The following is a 21,479-nucleotide window of genomic DNA, read 5'->3' on the forward strand; positions in this document are numbered from 1 at the left end:
GATGGCCGGTCAGCTCGCTGGCTGAGTGTGGTTGAGATGACACCTTGCTGAAGGTTACAAACCCCTTACTGGTCAAAAAAAAACAAAACAGAACTGTAAAAAAATTTACTTAAAATGAAAACAGGGATCTCAATTGTTTTAATAAAATATCTAGGGGCCGGCCCAGTGGCGCCCTGCTACAGTGCGCCGCCTGGGAAAGTGCGGTGGTGCTCCCGCCGAGGGTTCGGATCCCACATACAGACCAGTTCCCGCTCACTGGCTGAGCGAGGGGCGGGCGCAGCACCAAGGGTTGCGATCCTGTTGCCGGTCCCGGTCCGGTACGGGCGCGACACTGAGGGTTGCGGTCCGTTGCCGGACACGAAAAAAGACAAAAAAAAAAAAAAAAAAATCTAAATTTATAAATGTATTGAGAATAATCACTGCAAAATCTAAAGGCACAATTAAACTTAACTAGACTCTTCCAAAAGTCAAAACAGACTTTAAAACACACTGAGTTAAATACTTACTGAAATGATCAGGTGATCCCAGAGTTGAAAATACACAAGTCAAGAACTGAAGTCGAACTTGAACTTCGGCACTATGGCTGTACCTATAATTAAAAAATCATTGAAATAATTAAATGAATTATCCCATTTCTTAACTTTTTAAATAGATTTAATGGTCTTAATCATAACTTTTACAAAAGGAGAATTCCATTTTAATAATTCATAATCTTAATTGTTAATTATACATTTGCTACACAAAAAGTTTATAAAGCCAAGTGTTATATTTGAAATTTATGCTATTCGATAAATTTGTTAAACCTCCAAACTACAACAAAATTACTTTCAAATTAGATGATGAGAAGGCACAAAAGAACAGAGGTAATATATCATTTTAAAATTATGTAACATGCACATAAATTCAAATGGTTAACAAGTAAAAAACCACATCTTTATCTAAAAATTGCATTTTTCAAATCTTTGTTCCCATAAAAATACTATATTTCTTAAACAACACTAATATCATTTCCAGAAATCTAGTTCATAAAGAATATAGCTGATTCAAAATTAGCATTTTTGAATGTTATTTCAAATCTAAACAAGTATAATTCATGTGTACAAGATTCAATGGTTAATATAAGACTTGCTGTGGTGTTACAACACCAAGGTCAAGTATTCAGATCCCCATACCAGCCAGTCACCAAAAAAAAAAAATGTTGCTTTGGAAGTTTGCTAAGTTAGGTAACTTCACATGGTTCTACAGAATTTAGTTTGTGGGCATTTGCAAAGGACTAGCAACTGTTAGTCAGTGAGGAAGGGCAGAAGATGGTTCTGAAGAGGCAGACAAGGGTTAGACTGTGTCCAGCCAGAATATCAGAAAGAAGAGTTTGGTACTGTTCTGGACAGAAAAGAAATTCACTGGAGGCTTCTGGTCAAGATGGCAGAATAGACAGTCCCCAGCGTCACTCTCTCCCACAAATCAACCAATTTACAACTATAAGAAAGCAACAAGAGCCAAGCTGGGGCCACTGAAGCTCAGGGGAAGAGGAGGAGAGACCAATGGAATGCATGAAGGTAGGAGAAGCCATGATGAGAGAAAGAAAATACTGCTCCAACCATTTTGTGTGGCAGCCACTTTAAGGCTGAAGCTGATGAGTGCACAGAGCAGGAGCCAGCAAAAGCTGCAGCTGTGCCTTTCAGATGAAGTTGCTTGGAGGTGGCAGGAGAGAAGAGGACTTTGGTAGCCCCCAGGCCAGCAAGACCACTAATTGGGTTCCCATGGACCCACAAAGGAGCAAGGAGCCACAACAACTGAAAATAAGGAGCCACTCAGAGGCCAGTGAGTCATCACAAGGGACTGGTGCATGGCCCATCCCACAGGAAGTGTTTGCATCACAGGCGGTGGGGGAGACGGGCCCATCAGGGGAAAACTGGGGCACAGCAAGGACAGCTGATCTGCACCGCAATCAGCGTAGGGCCACTCAGAGGAGACTGGTCAGGAATACAGAACTGCACGGGGTGCAGTTTGATGATGACTCAGGCCTAGATCACAACCTAAGTGCACTGGGTCTCTGGAGAGCCGGAAATACCTATGAAGTCAACCATTTAAACCTGAGCTGCACAAAAAGCCTTCTGTAGAGAAACAGCAGCAAAGCAGCAATTTAGCTAAACCACAGAGCTCAAGTGCTGGTCCCCACAGGAAGTCCCCCCATTTTAGAAGTAAACAAAAGACAAAAAAATATTTCCGGCCCAGACCCACTACCAGTGCCTCAGGACCCGCCCGGGGACTGGAGCCGGGCACCAGACCCCCACCCCTCCCACAACCAGGTACACTGCCAACACCTCAGGGCCCACCCAGGGACCTGAGGCATGGAGCCAGGGATTGGACCCCCTTCCCACAACCAGGCACAATGCCTCCGCCTCAGGGACCCCCCAGGGACCAGAGGCATGGAGCTGAAAACCAGACCCCCCTTCCCACAACCAGGCATACCGCAAGCACCAAGGAGCATGCCAAAAACATCACCTCCATTTGGGTGGCACACCACAGCCACCACCATAACCACAGCTGCCATGAAAGCAGCTAGACACCACAACCACCATGCAGATGGTCCACCAGCCACTGAAGTGCATTGACACAAGGAGAGTCACCAGCAGAGACCAAAGAAAAGAAGAGGATGTCTCTCTCCACAAAGCCTATTCCAGCGTAACAGAAGAAGCATCTGCTCTATGCTAATATTGGGGGACCTGAACACACCTCTCAACATTGGATGGATCATCTAGGCAACAAAATTAACAGGGTAACCATTATTCTTTCAGGAGGATAGAAGAAATGTAGGGTAATTAGAGGGCGGAGTGGGAGGGAATGAGGGAAGGGGAGAGACTGGACAAGGGGCATAAAGAATAATTATGATTTGTGACAATATATATGCTAGTAATATTGATTTAATCAACATATCTCAATGTTCGATCCCAAAAATATGTATAATCGATTTTGATTCAATAAATAAATTTTTTAAAAATTAAAAAAATTTTTTTAAAAAAAGGAGAAAAGAAATCTAGGGTAATTAGAGAGGGAAAGGGGGAAGGAAACAGGGATGGGGAGAGATTGGACAAGGGGCATAAAGAATAAGTACGATAAAAATTAAAAAAATTTTTTTAAAAAAAGGAGAAAAGAAATCTAGGGTAATTAGAGAGGGAAGGGGGGAAGGAAACAGGGATGGGGAGAGATTGGACAAGGGGCATAAAGAATAAGTACGACTGGTAACAACATATATGTTAGTAATATTGATTTGATCAACGTATCTCAACATTGAACCCCAGAAATATGTATAATCAATTATGATTCAATAAAACTTTTAAAAAAAGAAATTCACTGAAGGGCATTGGCAGGGTCACAATAGGGGTGGCAGTGATGGTAATCCTCAGGTTTGTGTTTTAGGGTTCCTTTAGCAACTCAGTGAATTTACGTGTGGAACAGCATCTGTGATATCATAACATTCTAGTTGTCACAAGCACTTGAGCACCTAGTGAATAAGACTAAACCAATCAGGAGATCTTATCTCCATGTCACAGGCTCTTATAAGACCTGTGTTCATTTTTTGGCACTTCATATTAAACTTTCTCTTTATGAAGGTGATTCATCTGTCTTCCACTCCCCCTCTTAAGCCTCTAATTCCTGCTCTTCAAGTCCACAGGTTTATGGTTGTAGTGGGAGCTCTTTTGTAACCTAGTGTTATTTCTCTACAAAGAGGTAATTTGAATTCTCTGTCTACTAAAAATGCTGAAGAAAAATGGGTCATGTTGGTTTCATTTCTGCTCCTTACTGATCCTGTGATTTTTATGGAGGATGTACAGAGATGCTCAGATTCAGGAAAGCACCATTATCCTCAAACTCTGCTTCAAGAGGAACTAAGAAAGACATAGACTTGGAAGAACAGTTAGAATTTTAATAAAATTTTTAAAAGACTGCATCCTGTGTAGAGGGAACTTTGTAATAAAAGCTGTAAGATTAGTGAATTTGAGAAAATACCTCCCCAAAATATAATAGGCTTGTAGAATAAGCTGCCTAAAGAAATTACTGGGCAATAAAACTAGAAAGGTTAATTGAGTTTAGATCTTATAAGGCTCAGAATACTAGTCCGAAGCGATAGGTATTTTATTTTTTATTCAGTGTAGAAACTAAATGGGGGTATGGCACAGAATTGTTTGTTTCATACCATATGTGAGTACTATTTATTTTAGCTAGGTCACTACAATTTATAGATAATCTACTACGTACCAGGTGTCATCTGCTACATCATTTAATTTTTACAAAAATGTATAAGGTAAATAATTGGAATTTATTAGAGGTAAGTAACTGAAATAAGGTTAAGATAATAGATTCATAACCTAAACCCAGGTCTGTATGATTCTCAAGCCCATGTGCTTTCCATCAATATCATATTGCCTTCCTAATTTGACAGGGATAAGGAATGAACCAGCATGGGGGAAGACTGAGGCAAGACTCACGTGGAGGTTGGTTATCAGTACGAAAGCGGTGTTTCTGGGAATGTCAACTTGTGAAAAGGCATGGGGTATATTTTAGTATTAGGATAGGCAGAAATTGATGGCAGTATAACACAGCACTTAAGAATATGAGTTCTAGAAACAGATTGCCTAGGTACAAATTCTGGCTCCACTCTTTATTAAATATGCAACCTTGGGCAAGTTATCATCAGTATTCTCATTAGCAAAATGAGACCATCTACCTCAAATAGGTTATTGTGTATCTTAAACAAGTTAATACCTAATTAAGTAAATGATATCTTAATTAAATGGCAATTGGCACACAGTAATATCAATGAACACTGGCTATTTTTTATCATGATCATCATTATCCATGTTTAAAAATAAAAAGATATTAAGAAACCCCATATCTCCAAGTTTTAGGTGACTTGGAGAATGGTGATACACTGAAGAACAAAGTAAAATCTGGAGAATAAAATTATTTCCGGGGGGAAATAAGTGAATTCATTTTGGAAGTGAATAAGTATACCTTAATGTCAATGATTTTTCTAAACACACTGCTCAGTTTCCAGTTATGTGATGTTTTCTATGTGGAGATTTTCTCAATCAACAGTGTGATTCCTCTTACTCATGGATATGCTGGTACTGACACTGAACTGGTTTCTTCAACTTGAACATCAGTTGACACCAACTGGCTCACCAGCAGAAACTTTCTGAATTTTACATGCACCTCCTCATAAAAAACTTTAAACATAGTTATACCACAACTAATGGATTTCCACCAATTCTTATCCCAAGACACTTGAATATATTCAGAGAATATTTTTGATATATTTCATATGATAAAATTTTAATCAGTTGTACCACCAGTTTTTAAACCTTCCATATGTCCTAAACTATTTAATACTAGTATCATATATAACAAAGTAAAATATTTTAAATTAACTTTACAAGTAGTCTTCAAAAAGTTCATGGAAGGATTTGTATTATCTTTTAATTCTATTTTCCATGAAACTTTTTGAAGTACCTCATATGTTAAATTTCTTTTTTGGAAGTAAGTATTTACAAATTTTAGAATCAATGCTTTAATTCATTAAGACAAGGATATTGATAATTTTTGAAAAATGTATTTACTTTTGATTCCTCGAAACAATGACTCTGAGCAACTCTCAATAGTGATGGTTAAACAACCCCCAAAAGTTTCATGAACTACATTTCCCTAAGAATTATAAGAGTAACCTAATAAAAATCTTTCAATATAAAAAATTCTATCAGCCTTCTTTCTCTTATAATTTTATACAGATAAGATTTTCTGTTACATTTATTTACTACATGAAAGATAAAAAGTAGGAACACTGGAAAATTATCTTTCAGAGGAAAGACAATCTATACATAAACATCTGACCCAGTTGAGAGGTACTTACAGTGCATGTTTTTGCCTTCCTTCTCTTACAGCTTGAATGTAGTATACCAAATTATCAAAGAAAAGCTTCATCATGTTCAGTTCTTTTTCTGCCCACCTGGCCCAATTAAAGGGAAAAATAATTTTAAAGGGTACAGAGTAAGAGAATAAATCTATGCCATGACAGAAAAAAAAATGTATTTCTAAAAAAATCTTCAAATGCAAAATGTTTATATTATCAAAAACCTATAAGTTTTATTTATACTCAAATGGTGAAAAGATATAAAGCAATGCTCCTTAATTTTTATGAACTTAAAGTACCATTTTTTAATCTCAAAATACACAATACCTGTGAAGGGGATAAAATACCGGACAGAGTGCTATGATAAATAACTAATATGAGTTAATATTAAAATCATATCATCCTGTATAAGAATGTGCTATGCACCTTCATCACTATCTAGCAGAATCTAACAGTATGTCTGGCATACAGAAGGCATACGATATAAATTTAAAGAATGAATCTTTTTTTTTTTTTTTGGTCTTTTTCGTGACCAGTAAGGGGATCGCAACCCTTGGCTTGGTGTCATCCGCACCGCGCTCAGCCAGTGAGCGTACCGGCCATCCCTATATAGGATCCGAACCCGCGGTGGGAGCGCCACTGCACTCCCAAGCGCCGCACTCTCCCGAGTGTGCCACGGGCCGGCCCAGAATGAATCTTTTTTTAATTGTCAGTAATTTAACAATTTTTTTTGAGTCAAAGATATATGCAGGTGTTAAGCTCCAAAATAAGCTAGAAAAATCAGAATGAAAATAGAAACAGTGACAAATACATTCAGTGATCCCAGGGTCCATAACTTCCATAACTGATGTATTTCGCACATTTATTAGCAATTTATCTGCTAAAATGTATAGATATAGAAGAATCAAAACTCCAAAAGGTCTAATGTAATTTATATCATGTCTTTGTTATGGCCTTATTTTCAATATAAGTTACTCCTGCCTTGCCAATCACTCAGTGAAAGTCAAAAGGTAGAAAGAAGAAAACATTCAGTAAGTCTTGGGGGTCTATACACTTGCCACATGTCTTCAGGAAAGTAACTGACCACTTGAAGTCAGTTTGCTGATTACCAGACTTACTAAAAGAGTCAGAGGATAAAGGTTTCCAATTTTAAAATACAGGCCATTAGAATGAGTTTAAGAGACATAAAATGCACAAAATGTTGACTGCTGCTATATATAATAAATTCAAAATAAATGGAGATTTTTGTTATTGATGCCAACCACAGGAGCTTAGAGTTCTTTTAAGTGATTTGCTGTATAAGATTAAGGACATCCGTCTCATGTTGTAATGGAAACCCTGTTAATTGACCTTACCTGAGCTTATTTACATTTAACTTAAGGAACAAACTAAAAAAATTTCAACTCAATATACTTAGGTTTAGGTCTGATAAGTAACTGAATATTAAGAGATTGCCACTTTTGCATAAGAATGTTACTCCTAAATATGAATCGCTTCAATTGGCTACAATATAATATGACACCCACCTGCCCAGGTAAGCTCCAAGTGAATCCCTTTACTTCTTTAGAATTTTTGTAATTCATCCATTTAAAAATTATTGGAAGAGTCAATGAAAGAGAACTCACACTATTCTTGTACTTCAGTGATGCTAAATGCTTCCCCCACCCTCTCTTTTTAGCATCTCAAGGACCTTTGTTGCACTCATGAACAAAACTATCTGTAGATTCATACTGCAATGTTAGCCAAAGAAAGATTTTATGAGATACTTCTTAAAAAAAAAAGACATTTAGATTAAACATATCCTTTCTTAAAAAGAACAAAGAACTAACTTCATTCAATCTGGAATTACAGAACAGACTTCTAAGAAGTTAAAAAATTATATTCAATTTGCAAGCAAACAAGTTTTCTTACTACCTAGTCTCAGATTTGAGATGGAAGCAGAGAAAAGCCATCTTACTTGACCTCACAAATGAATCTTTCAACAGGTCTAATTTTTTCTGAAATGCAAATATCTCCAAAATCTCTCTGAAAGTTTATTTTGAATAAAGTAAATAACACATTTTCTTAGATTAACTGCTTGTAGTAGCCAACTTTCTCTAGTATTACCCCAAAACAGGATCAATTTCACATCCAATTACTACCCCTGAAAGAATTCTTTTAACATTCGTAAATTATAAGTTCTCTATAAATGTAAAGGAGTAATAGGGTGATGTCAAGATTATTCCTAATGTGATGTTATATCTAGAATCAATTCCTGGAAACGGGAAACATCAAAGGCATCCAAGAATGTTTATCTTAGTGTGAACCTTCTTCAGGAGTCCTCTGCTCTATGGTTTTATATTCTAAAACTCTTCTCCCTAAAATTACAGTACTACTTGCTACAGTATTGTTTTCAAACTACAAAGAATACAAAAGTCAGATTTTCCTACTGATTGAGATGTAATCTCCAAGGGGCTAATTGGCAGAGAAACCTAAAAAAACATTTAAACCACATGAAACTCAAATTTTCCTGGTGCAGAGTAAAAGCTGGTTAAGTTATTCAAAACCCTGACAAATAATTATAATTTGAAAAAAATCTTGAAAATAAATACACTTCATTTTATTTACTTACATTGTAATCCAATGTGTATCGTAACTACTTCCAAACTGCTGAAAGGTACCAAAAAGTTTTGGAAGAAGCCGAAGGGAAATTACTACTGATCTGAAAGCAAAAACAGATATATGCAGAATAAAATAACTTTATTATCAGTGATTCTAGCTTTTTACAGAAATTCAGCTTCTTAACATCTAAATGCAAAAGGATTTAATGAACTTCACATACATATTCCTTGATCAAACATTAAAAGAATTTTTTTCTAAAGTATAGATTCATTTTATACATTATACATTAGGGCAAGAAATCGAAGTTTTAAAATTCCAATCCAAGACTTTTAAAAGAAAACATCCCTTACTGGCCACAGCCCCACCGCCCCCTAAAGAAATATACTATAAATGTCTGGATATAAAAGCAAGTGAAGAGCATTTAATGGTAGTTTTTTCCCATGAAAGTATTCTTTAACAAGTCATTGCTACCACTTTCTCCCCAATTCTCACTAAGATTCACATCAAAGTTGAGAATCACTGCCATACTACACATGTTAACAATGGAAGCATGCCAGATACCTCAAAAGCATGAAGAAGCAGAAAAGGGAAAGGATATCACTCTAAAACCCTGTGAATGTGCCTATCTGATAGGAACAAGAATAGGGAAGATACCGACATACAAATCCTGGAATTAGGAAAGAGGTTGACTGCATGAGCCTTAAAGTAGTAGGACAAATTCTAACGAGGAGCTGAATTTTTTTTTAAGCTTAGGAGCCAATATTGGTTCATAAAAGAATTTTTTAAAAGAGAGAAGTTGGCACTCCACCCACAAGTATCATGTACAATTAAGTTCCCAACAATACCTACTTTTTGAGAAAAGTACCAGGGATATCAAAACACAAGGTTGCACTTCTTGAGTGGGAGGGAAATAGTGGTAACACCCAGTAGGAGAAATCAGAGAGAAAACATCCTCTTTCTGAATAAAAAGTACTTAAGTTGGCCTACACAGCAAGGTGTGATCTGCCCCCATTCCTCCCATCAGTCTAATTTAATTTCATTCTAATCCTCCTCTTTGTTATTCCTTCAATCCTGCCTCAGGGCCTTTGCAATGCTTCTACTTGAAATGTTCTTTACCTAAATATCTATCAGCAAGCCTCCTTCCCCTCACATAGGTTTCCTCAACTGTCAACAGAAAGGATGACCCTGACAACACCCTTCCACTGCCCCAGGAACCACTTTATTCCTCTCACCCTGATTTTTTTTTCATTCACCATCACCAAATGAATATTTCTTTATTTAATGTGTCTACCACAACAAAGTGATCTACAAGAGCAAAAACTGTCTTATTCATTAAAAATCTCTATATATGGTGCACACTGAATATATATTTACTTAAATAATAAATCAGCAAAGAACTTAAAGGCAAGATTTTCGAGGAAGCAGCAAGACTAACAGTGTAAAATGCTACACAAGTTATGAAAAATGAGGACAGAAAAAAGTACTACCAGATGACAAAAGAAACAGCATGTTAGCAGAAAGTTAGAGGACCAGCCAGCCACACATTGCTATAAACTAAGGAATACATAAGGAAGTAATGTAGACAGTAAGTGCCTGATATCAAGTACTAAGTAAATATGTTGTGAAATACTTAACATATATATTTTTAAATTTTAATGTATTTGTTAATACTTTAAACTTTTAAATATTTTTAAACCAGATGCAACGGAATAGTTCTTGGGAAAATGGGCCATGGAGGATCAGGGGAATCAATTTTAGATTCTGGGCTGGGCAGTTAGCACAGTCTTGTAACACCAAGGTCAAGGGTTCGGTTCTCCATACCAGCCAACTGCCAAAAAACCCAATTTTTTTTAGATCCTTTATCTAAAATCCTTTATCAAAATTTCAGAAACATTAATGGGAGTTTTCCCCTAAAAATTAAGACATAAAAAACTAGAACCTATAGACACTGATTTGATCTATGTTTTTACAAGCATAAAATCAATAGGTGATATCACAAAAAGACATAGAAAAATGTTAACTTGAATCACAAAAGCAAATTTCAAAATTGCTTACATAGTGTGATTTCAACAATGCTCTTAAAACAAAGACTGAAAAAGAGATATCATTTCTTATTTCCTGTAAGAAGAAACTTACAGTGGTATTACTGCGTAACAGATCTGCAACATAAACAGCGCTATTTTAGACAAGCCCAAGTACAAAACTGAGCAGTCCACCTCCCGCCCCGCCCCCCATTCTCTTTTACAAGAAGCCGCACGGTTGCAGAAAAAAATGAAACTTTCCACATTTCTGCATGCGCAGAACTCTCCATCCCCATAACCTAACTCAATACCCACCCTGGAATTACATCACCCAGCTCTTGGTGCCAACATACCTATATAAGCTCTACCACCCCCACACCCCGGCTGTCCTCCATTTTGAGTACAGCCTGGCAGGTTTCTTTCTTTAATAAAGGTTGAACGGTACCCGGCATCTCAGCTCACTTTCTTTCACTATGGTGCCGAAACCCTGGAAGGGTTCTGGCCAACGTTGTGGACAATCCCCTCTCCCTTGTGGTGACTGGCCCTCGGCCACCCATACCAGACCTGCCGGAACCGGGTACACTCAGGACTCTCTCTCCTTTTCCCATTTCAGACCAACGCATCCAACATTGGCCTCAATTCAGGGTGAGTCAGTGGGTCTGTCCTACCTACTTCTACGGGTTCCCCTGACTACTCTCTATGTCTCTACGAAGCCCAGGCGCCTGGCCGAGGGAACTCTTCTCATGCCCCCCAGCTATTGAAGGATGCTTCATTAGCAGGTCATGGCTTTTCTCTTGAAAAGAAGGTGGAGAGCAGAGGACGCTCTTTGTTGGCATGCTTCTTCTACCAGAACTGACTGCCCTTTCTCACCCTCTAAATGGGATCCCCACAATCCAAACCTCTACGCTCTACGCCCTTGGGCTGTCTCCTGGCCAATTTCTTGGCCTCCAGGGAGACATTAAACCTAAACATCTTGTTTTCTACTGTACTCCATGCTCTACGCCTCTGGGCTATCTCCCGGCCAATTTCTCGGCCTCCAGAGAAACACTGAAACTCAAACACCTCATTACAATGGATCCCAGTGGCCACAAGATGGCACTCGATTTAGACACTCACCAAAGCAGCAAAAGCTGTAGAGATTCCTTGTTCAGGCCTTCTCCTATCTCTGAACGTGTTCTTCTCTCTGTCAAAACTGTCCTATGTCTCAAATTCTCCTAGCTCATGCTCGACCTTGCCTTCCAGACTCAGATCAATCTTCTGATCTGTCAGCCCTCCACATTTCTCTCTCTTCCCGACACCTGGCCTCCAGACGCTCATCCTCACCCCAACTCCTCCCCTTCTCCCCCTTCATCAGGTAACAACCCTGCTTCAGCTCCAGCTTTTTATAACCCTTCTGTGAAGTGGCTGGAATGGAAGGAATTGTCTGAGTCCATGTACAGTGAGCAGCTCAGGTACATGCTCAAAATAATAGGTGGCCGTTAATAATAATAGGTGGCTATTATTAATAGGCCGATAATAATAGGTGGGAGCCATTGCTGTTCCTTGCACAAACCCAAATTGGAACTACCAGGCCAGCCACGGGGATCAGGATCTCCAGGATAACATGATCACAAACCTACTTCATGGTCTCCAAGAGGCTACTCACAAGTCAGTCAATTATGACAAGCTTAGAGAAATCACACAGAGATGCACTGAAAATCCCAACAAGTTCCTAACCTGCCTCTCTGAGGCTACACATGAATACACATGTATAGATTCAAACTCCCCTGCAGGCATGGCCTTCTTACACTCTCATTTCGTTACCCAATCAGCCCCTGATATTAAAAAGAAACTATAAAAGAGATCAGGCCAAATGCCAGCTCCTGGCTAATGCCACCAGTGGCTCACATACTCCAAAGCTGGCTGCCTCTAGAGGCAAGACACCTGAGAACTGCTTCAAATGTGGTCATCCAGGCCACTCGGCACAGGCCTGTCATAACCCATCCTCACTGCAAACAGCCAGCTCAATGGGGGATTGACTGTGCCACCTGCCAGAGAGGGAGTGGCCCAGTCCCCAACCTACAGCCTTTGGCTTCACGGCCAATTCTACCACAGCTTCTAGGCTTTGTCCAGGAGGAGGACTGGTGATGCCCAGGGCCCAAGGCCCCCACGGAGATCACCACCCATGAGCCCAGGGTAACTCACCTTGTAGCAGGTAAACTAAACAGATCTCTTTTGTCATCAGTACAGGGGCCATTGACTCTACCCTTTCAGAATATACAGGACCAACAACCCAGTCCTCTTTCACAACAGTAGGGGCCATGAGATCAGAATACCACCCACGGATCATGTAAACCCTTTCCTGCACTCTAAATAACACCCAATTCACACACAAATTCTTAATAATGCCTCAATGCCCAGCCCCCTTACTGGGACGGGACATTCTTTTCAAATTCAAAGCTACTCTTACCCTAAACACTTTAACTCCATCTACAATACTCCTGTTACAGGCCGCATCCAGACCTGGCCCCTGGGGCTTCAACCTTCCCCTCCCCCTCAGACAAGGTTAATCCCTACTATAGGACACTTCTTCTCCCTCCATTGCTACATCCCATTCCCCTATCCTTATTAAGTTATGGAACCCCTCTTTGTTCCCTGATGTCCCACTGTACCCTATCATTAACAAACACCTAATATGGTTAAAGCCCCTTATAAACAAACAAGCCCCTTTCTTCTCATCTCTCACGGCCTCCCCACTCACCTTTCAATACACCCATCCTTCTGGTTATAAAGCCTAACGGCTCACACCATTTAGTACAGGACTAATCCTGACACACGCTGTTCCCAACAACTCACCTGAAAAGTACTACCTCAGGGGTTTTGGGATAGCCCCCACTTTCCCGCCAGGCCTTAGCTCAAGACTTATCTGAACTTCCCCCAACCTCTAGCACTTTAATACAATATGTGGATGACCTCCTCCTTTGTAGCCCCTCCTATGAGGATTCGCAGGCCCACACTGTTGCTCTCCTTAATTTCCTGGCTTCCAGGGGATATCAAGTGTCCCCCAACAAGGCCCAAATTCCTTCTCCTTCAGTTCAAGTCTAATTTCTCAACTCCCTACTCCTACCACAAAGGGTGAAATCCTTTCTTTCTTAGGGCCTGCAGGGTATCTGCGCCTATGGATTCCTAACTTTGGCATGCTAGCAAAACCACTTTATGGGGCAGCTAAAGGGGATCCTGCCATTTCTTTAGATCCCACAAAGCCCATTCATTCTCCCTTCCGGCAATTAAAGCTGCTCTCCTCACAGCCCCAGGTCTATCTCTCTCAAACCTATTTCATCCTTTTATCCTATACGTCACCAAAACCCAAGGATTGGCAGACGGGGTTTTGGGACAAAAGGCAGAAGACATTCCTCCCCCTCCCCCCCGGTTACAAACCTCTCTAAATAACTAAACAACACATCTTGAGAATGGGCCCCCATTTAGGGGCCTTAGTGGCAGCCGCCCTTTCAGAACAAGAAAACTCTAAACCAACTTTTGGACAACAGTTAAGACCTTCTCAGCCATAAGGCCAAATCAATTCTCTCCCCTTCCTGCCTACAACTTATTCACCTTACCTTCACTGAAAACTCCCAGTTTTCCTTAATCCTTGCCCTTCCCTTAAATCCAGCCACTCTCATCCCAAAACACTCATGACCCTTAGAACACAACTGCATGGAGGCCTTAGACCTCTTTCTCAATCCATTTCCACACATCTCCCTGCATCCCATTACACGGTTCATAGATGGGAGTGCCACCTCCACGCTTGCCCCCCGGGTGGGTTATGCCATAGTAAATCTACCACAAACTATTGAGGCTGCACAACTCCCAAAGGAGGTTGGGGTTATACACTGCAGAGGACACCAAGCCTCCAATGACCCCATAGCCCAGGGAAACAAACTAGAGGATCTAACCACAAAACAGCCTGCTCAATCACCAGGCCCCCACTCTTCCTCTCCCACTCAGGTCTTTCTCATGGCCCCCACACCCTCACCCCAATACACAGCCCAAGAAATACACCTCCAACAGTTGGGGGCACAGAGAAAGGACAACTGGTATACTCTCTCCAATCGGTTTTCCCCTCTACCACAAAAGCTGAGCAAATCCCTTTAGACTCCCATAATTCAGTTCATATAGGCTATGAACCCCTACTACGTTTTCCTCAGCCCTTATATTACCCTCCCCACAAAAGGACATGCTATCTTTTAACCTTAGTAGATACCTTTTCAGGTTGGATTGAGGCTTTTCCCTGCATTTCAGAGGATGCTACAACAGTAATGCACGCTCTCACCTCAGAAACCATCCCTTGTTTTGGCCTACCTACCAGTCACTCGCTCACCTACGGGCTGCCCCCCAAAAGCCCACAGGCCTCCGCCCACCTTGAACTTATGTACAGTAGGCTCTTCACTCTCACACCTCTATTTTTTCCATATCTTCGCCCATCTCCAGCAGGAAGTAGCTTCAGAAGAATGAGGCCTCCACCCTTTTTCCCCTACTTAAAAGGCAGGAATAATAGATCTGCAACATAACCAGCACCATTTCAGACAAGCCCAAGTACAAAATGGTGCCGTCCACCTCCTCCCCTCCGCTCCCCCATTCTCTTTTACAAGAAGCCTCACGGTTTCAGAGAAAATGAAACTTTCCACATTTCTGCATGCGCAGAACTCTCCATCCCCATGACCTAACTCAATCCCTACCCCGGAATTACATCACCCAGCTCTTGGTGCCAACGTACCTATATAAGCTCTACTACCCCCACACCCGGGCTGTCCTCCATTTTGAGTACAGCCTGGCCGATTGCTTTCTTTAATAAAGCTTGAACGGTATCCAGCATCTCGACTCACTTTCTTTCACTATGCATAAACAGTTTTGTTATTTTCGGAAAACTTTATTCTCTCTCTTGCAGTCAAAGTTAGGAGCTTAGATTGTTAACAGCTTACTTCCTAAATTTTCTTCAACATTTTTATTTTATAAAATGCAATGTAGGAGCAAGCACATGATGTCTGACATTTGAGAATAGGAAGCCAGGCGTTGAGTGGATATTGGTTGAGTAGTTAGTTAATAGTGTAGTTCGTGTCTGAGGAGTCTTCTAAAAGTTCATGGAAAGATTTGTATTATCTTCTAATTTCATTTTCCATGCACTTTTTGAAGTACCCTCATAAAAGAGAAGAACCAAAAATAGGAATGTAGAAATGGGACTGATCTTCCTTTCACTCCTATTCTAAGGGGAATGCTTTTCTCCACAACGTATAATACTGTTAAATAAAAATTATAGGAAACCATTGTTTTGGACTAAGTTCCTGCACTAGGCCCCAGAACACTAGATTAAAAATCAAAATGAAGTCACCCCATCTACGTTCCAAGTCACTTAGGTTGTGGTCTGACAGTCAGGAATAAGAGGTAACAGCCAATTTCCTAAACAGGTCAGTTTACATCTTCAGCAGGTATGATAATGAAGTTCCCTCTGCTTTGCTCTTTATACGAAAGGGAAAGCCTGAAGTAACCTGATATTAACTAACTAGTCAGTTATTTTTCTATTGTTCTCTCTTCCTATAACCACCTTACAGGGAAAGTAACTTTATAATGACCAATCCACTTTTTGCTCTTTGTTTCTGCTTTCTTAAGCCCTTTTTCTGTCTATAAAATAAACCTTTTACTCAGCTCACTGAAACACTTATTCTATTTTATGGAATGATGTGTTGCCCAATTCTAAAGTCACAATGAAGTCAACTGACATCTTTAAACTAAATTTGTTGTAATTTTGTTCTTTTGACAATATAAATGCTGAATTATCAAGGAATAATTACATCACTCATGACTAAAACATTCTAAGTTTTTCCTAAAATTATCAGAAAAATCCCAACTTTTCTACCATTTTTAAAAATACCAAATTCCAAAGACCATAGCAGACACACATTTTAAGTGCTACATATTTAAGAATATAATGACCAATCCAGATTCAAGGTGATCCCAAAACACTGAAACATTTTATTTAAGCTGACAAATGAAATTTAAAAGAAAACCTGATATAAAGTACTGCTTTTAGACTAAAAATTAAGAACATATACACAATAGGGAAGATCATTTATTTGCTTGGTAACGATAACAATTTATATTTCAATGATAAAGGAAACTTTACAAAATCAAATCACCAACAACAATTGTTCTAATTAAGATAATGTAGAATTTCTCCTGTAAGGCTTAGGAGATGTCATAATGATTCATCAATTGTTTTGCCCAAGTAGTTTTGATTATTGGTATGCTTACAAAACTCACTATAAAAACAAAAAATAAAAAAACTCAGTATAAAAGGAAATTGTTATATTCAAACTTACATTTCACAAATTCTTCCAAGAGTAAAAATTTCAAATACTAAAACACACAATCCTAGGCAACAATGTGTTTAGAACAAAAAGGTTCAGCGCCGAGCCCGTGGCGCACTCAGGAGAGTGCGGCGCTGGGAGTGAAGCGACGCTCCCGCCGCGGGTTTGGATCCTATATAGGAATGGCCGGTGCGTTCACTGGCTGAGCGCGACTTTCTGCAAACTAGTCTATTATGTGTTTCTATGCATAACTTTAAACTTTGTGCACTGCTGAAATGTTATTATGTGCCCTATAAAACAATCTGCCTAAGGCTAAATGTGCACACAGCACATGTCACATATCCCAAGAAGAGACTACACATGCATTTTTAATAAGTGTTTACATTGGTTCTGTATATACAGAATTATGGGTAATTTATGGGAGATGTTAGTTTTCTTTTTCAGATTTTTATGTTTTCTGGGAAGCAATGAGCCTATAATACTGTTCAAAAAGAGTTAAGTTCGTTTTACAAAATAAACTGGATTATTACCATAGAAAAGCAAAGCAAACAAAAAATGCTGACAGGTCTATAAACCACAGCGAACTTCCTGTTTGTATAGTGGTGAGTACAAGGGGGAAATTAAAAAAAAAAAAAATACAGGAAGTAAACGACAGGAAAGAAAATGAAAAAGTTAGCATAGAAAAGATAAAAAGAAAAAAACATAAAACCTTGAGTATATAACAAATTAGCATCATAAAGAAATAGACCTGTATTTTTTGGTCAAATGTAAAGGAAACCTTGCCCATTAATATCAGGCACACTTGTGTAACATACTCTCTTACTGTGATGGTAAGCTCAGAGGGCTAGGTTTGGAGAAAGAAATCTTGTTACTAGAACAGGGTTTTTCAATACCCGCACTAGTGACATTTGGGGCTAGAAATTCTTTGTTGTGGGGGACTGTCCTCTGCATTGTAAGATACTTCACAGAATCGCTGGCCTGAGATAATACCCCCAACTCTGCTTACTACTTGTGACAACCAAAAATGCCTCCAGATTTCGCCTGGGGGTAAAAATCACCCCCATTGAGAACCACTGATTTATCAGGGAACCCAAACTAATGATTTTTACATGAAAACTACTAATTTTAGATGCTATACATTGGACATGTTGCATATTTTACAGGATGAAAATGCTACTATACACCAGGTATTGTCACATATGACTGATGACATTCACATTAAGACTAGCATGAAACAGCACTCCTCTGAGGAATAAAGTTTGAAGGTAAAATTAACTTCAATATAATGGTTACATTTACTAGTTATTCAATACACCACTCAGTAACTATAATTAGGTTATAGGGATTGCCTTGAACAAATGAAAAATGTTTCATCCTCAAGTAATTTGGGGGTGGACAAATTAATAAAAGAAATTTGAGGTTGGCAACTTTTCATTTCACATACAGATTTTTCTTTTTGTCTCTTAAATTTCTGTACATATAAAAATACTTATGTGCTCATTGTGGAAAAAGTGAAAAAGGCATAAAGAAAAGAAAAAATACTGAGTCTTCCCAGAAATAACCACATTTTGAATATTACACTCTGGCTGATTTCTTGCAATCTTTTTTCTTTTTAACACATGGGCCTGTAAGTATATACCCATATGACTATATAATCTTTGAAAATAGAACTCTTAATGGCTGTATTATATTTCATCTTTCACATAGTTTGTTTTTTTTTTTTACTTTTTATTGAAGTACAACATACATCAAAAAATGTATAAATCTAAGTGCACAGCTCAAAATTTTAAGGTAAACACACCTGTGCAACGAGCATCCAGATCAAGAAATAAGTCATTATCAGCATCCCAAAAGCCTCCATTGTGTCCCCTTCCATTGCTAACAATCCAAGGGTAACCATTATCCTGACTACTAAGTACAATAGTTCACCTCTCTTTAAATTTGCTATAAATGAAATAATAAAGATATATTCTCTTGTGTCTGGCTTCTTTCACTCAACATTATGTTTATAAGACTCATCACATTACGCCATGTAGCTGTAGTTCATTCACTGTTATTGCCATATAGTATTTCATTCTATGAAGAGTCCGCAATTGTCCATTCTACTGTTCTTTGGCATTTGGATAGCTACACAGAGAATATTTAGTTATTTTGAATAGTGCTGCTATAACCATTCTTGAACATGTCTTTTGGTGACCATCTGGATATAGTTCTGTTAGGCATATATTAGAAGTGGAACTCCTAGGTCATAGGGTATGCACGTGTGTATATGGGGAGTGTAAATTGATATAATCACTTTAAAAATTGGTGCTTTCATAGACTTTTAAAAAACAAAATTACCATTTTACAACTAACTGCTATGAAATCTATATAATGATGATATAACATCCACCCATTAAAAACATTCTTTGTAAAGAATACATGCCAAATGAGGCAACTGATCCACTAATGAAGTTCTTTGCCTGCAGAAATAAGCAATTATTTTATTGTGATTGTTCACATTATAGCCCTTATAAGAACCAAAGGTAAAAAATGAAATATTGCACATACCTTTTCTAATTCAATTAGGAAAAAAGTATTTTTTTTTTTTTTTGTCTTTTGTCTTTTTGCCGTGTCCGGCAACGGATCGCAACCCTCAGTGTTGCCCCCGTACCGGACCGGGGACCGGCAATGGGATCGCAAGCCTCGGTGTTGCTCCCACGCCTCGCTCAGCCAGTGAGCGGGAGCCGGACTGGATGAGTGATCCGAACCCTCGGACGGGAGCGCCGCCGCGCTTCCCAAGCGGCGCACTATCCAGTGCGCCACCGGGCCGGCCCAGGAAAAAAGTATTTTTTTTTTTTTTTGTCTTTTGTCTTTTTGCCGTGTCCGGCAACGGATCGCAACCCTCAGTGTTGCCCCCGTACCGGACCGGGGACCGGCAATGGGATCGCAAGCCTCGGTGTTGCTCCCACGCCTCGCTCAGCCAGTGAGCGGGAGCCGGACTGGATGAGTGATCCGAACCCTCGGACGGGAGCGCCGCCGCGCTTCCCAAGCGGCGCACTATCCAGTGCGCCACCGGGCCGGCCCAGGAAAAAAGTATTTTGAAGCACTTAGATATTCAATAAAATTAGATCCTATAACAGTCCTGGGCAGATGTGAGCTGCAAACAATAAGTAACTGACCTGTCAACATATACACCAAAATCATGTTTTTACTACATCAGAGGATGGAATGTTATCAAAGCAGTATAAGTCAAGGGAAACCTGAAACTGTACCAATAAAACAGCACTGAAAATCAAGAAACTTGTAAACATTTGAGCCCCGATAAGAAGTATATAATAAATATGAGGCAGAATTCAAACTGGAGAAGAAACACTGAACTAATTCTTTTTAAAACCACTTTATTGAGTGAGGTATGATTTGACATACAAAAAGCTGTACATACTTAACGTATACAACTTGATGAGTTACTAACCTAATTTTTTATGCTCTACAAAAGTTGAGACAAAAAGACCCACCCAAATGGAAGAAAAATGCCATTATCAAAGTGTTTATATTTAGCTTAATTTCACTTATTTAACTTCCTTTATATATACTATGAGACAGTTCAAGAACATTTAACTGCAATTTGAAAACACAGTAATCACCACTATGTGCCCGGAATCAAGACAAGAACAATTATTATTAAAATTCCTTTGTTTCTGTTGGAGGAGATCTAAACAAGGGTGCTGAAAAGTGATGAAAAAAACAACACAGTGATAAAATGTTAACCTTGAGAGAAAAAAGTCTCTAAACCTAACATGAAAACCACAAATACTAAAAAACAGAGTGATACAAGTAGGTTAAATATTATGAAACCACCATACTTAGTCAGAATACACAAAAAGAACTTTGATGGCTACATAAAAATTATTTTAATTTCTCTTTACCTGTTGTTTCCTAAATTTTCAAGGCAGCCTTCAATGAATCTCATTCGAATCTGTCTATCCGTAAACCAACATACTAAGGAACAAAGAAGTTTCTCTGCTTCACTTATTAATCCTTCAGAAAGATTAACCTACAAAAAAAATATATACACATGAAGTTATTATTTATCCTGATTGCATTTTGCTCTAATGTTATAGTCTTCTGGCTCAATTCATTAACTTACTGCATCATCATCTTGGACTATATCCCACAACAAAGTGTTTCCTTTCTTGCAAACGTTATCCAAATTAATGTCTGTCACAGCATTACTGTTGAATTGATGTTTATGAACTGCAGGTCCTAAAGGGGTAAAACATAGCATACTATAGAGCAATGCAGCTGACTGAAATTGGAAATTACAACATTCATAAAGTTAACAAATCCAAAGAAAAGTATAAGAATAAAACTCTTCTTAGATCGCAAACTAAAAATACAACATTAGAACAATATTTGCCTTGTGAATGAAAAACAATAGCACTGTTTAGAGTTTGATAAGGATAAAGTGAAGTAAGTTTTCTTTCCAGTCTCTACTATTTCTTATTTTTTTTTTATTTTTTATTTTTTTTTTAAAAGATGACTGGTGGGCCGGCCCGGTGGCGCACTGGATAGTGCGCCGCTTGGGAAGCGCGGCAGCGCTCCCGCCCGAGGGGGCGGGTCCCA

The 21,479-nt window shown here is 39.0% G+C and overlaps 1 protein-coding gene across 1 annotated transcript in view; it reads right to left on the reverse strand.

The window, feature by feature from the left end:
* The window catches only part of USP34 (ubiquitin specific peptidase 34), a 143,194-nt gene that overhangs the window by 116,386 nt on the left and 5,329 nt on the right, over nucleotides 1-21,479 (reverse strand). The window contains exons 2-6 of the mRNA XM_008570133.1: nucleotides 21,004-21,119; nucleotides 20,783-20,910; nucleotides 8,523-8,612; nucleotides 5,912-6,007; nucleotides 507-589 (exon numbers count right to left, since the gene is read on the reverse strand). Coding sequence (XP_008568355.1) covers nucleotides 507-589; nucleotides 5,912-6,007; nucleotides 8,523-8,612; nucleotides 20,783-20,910; nucleotides 21,004-21,119 — 513 coding nt within the window. The remainder of the gene's footprint in view (nucleotides 1-506; nucleotides 590-5,911; nucleotides 6,008-8,522; nucleotides 8,613-20,782; nucleotides 20,911-21,003; nucleotides 21,120-21,479) is intronic.

This window comes from Galeopterus variegatus, unplaced genomic scaffold (genome assembly GCF_000696425.1).
Source record: "Galeopterus variegatus unplaced genomic scaffold, G_variegatus-3.0.2 Scaffold574, whole genome shotgun sequence".
NCBI lineage: Eukaryota > Metazoa > Chordata > Mammalia > Dermoptera > Cynocephalidae > Galeopterus > Galeopterus variegatus.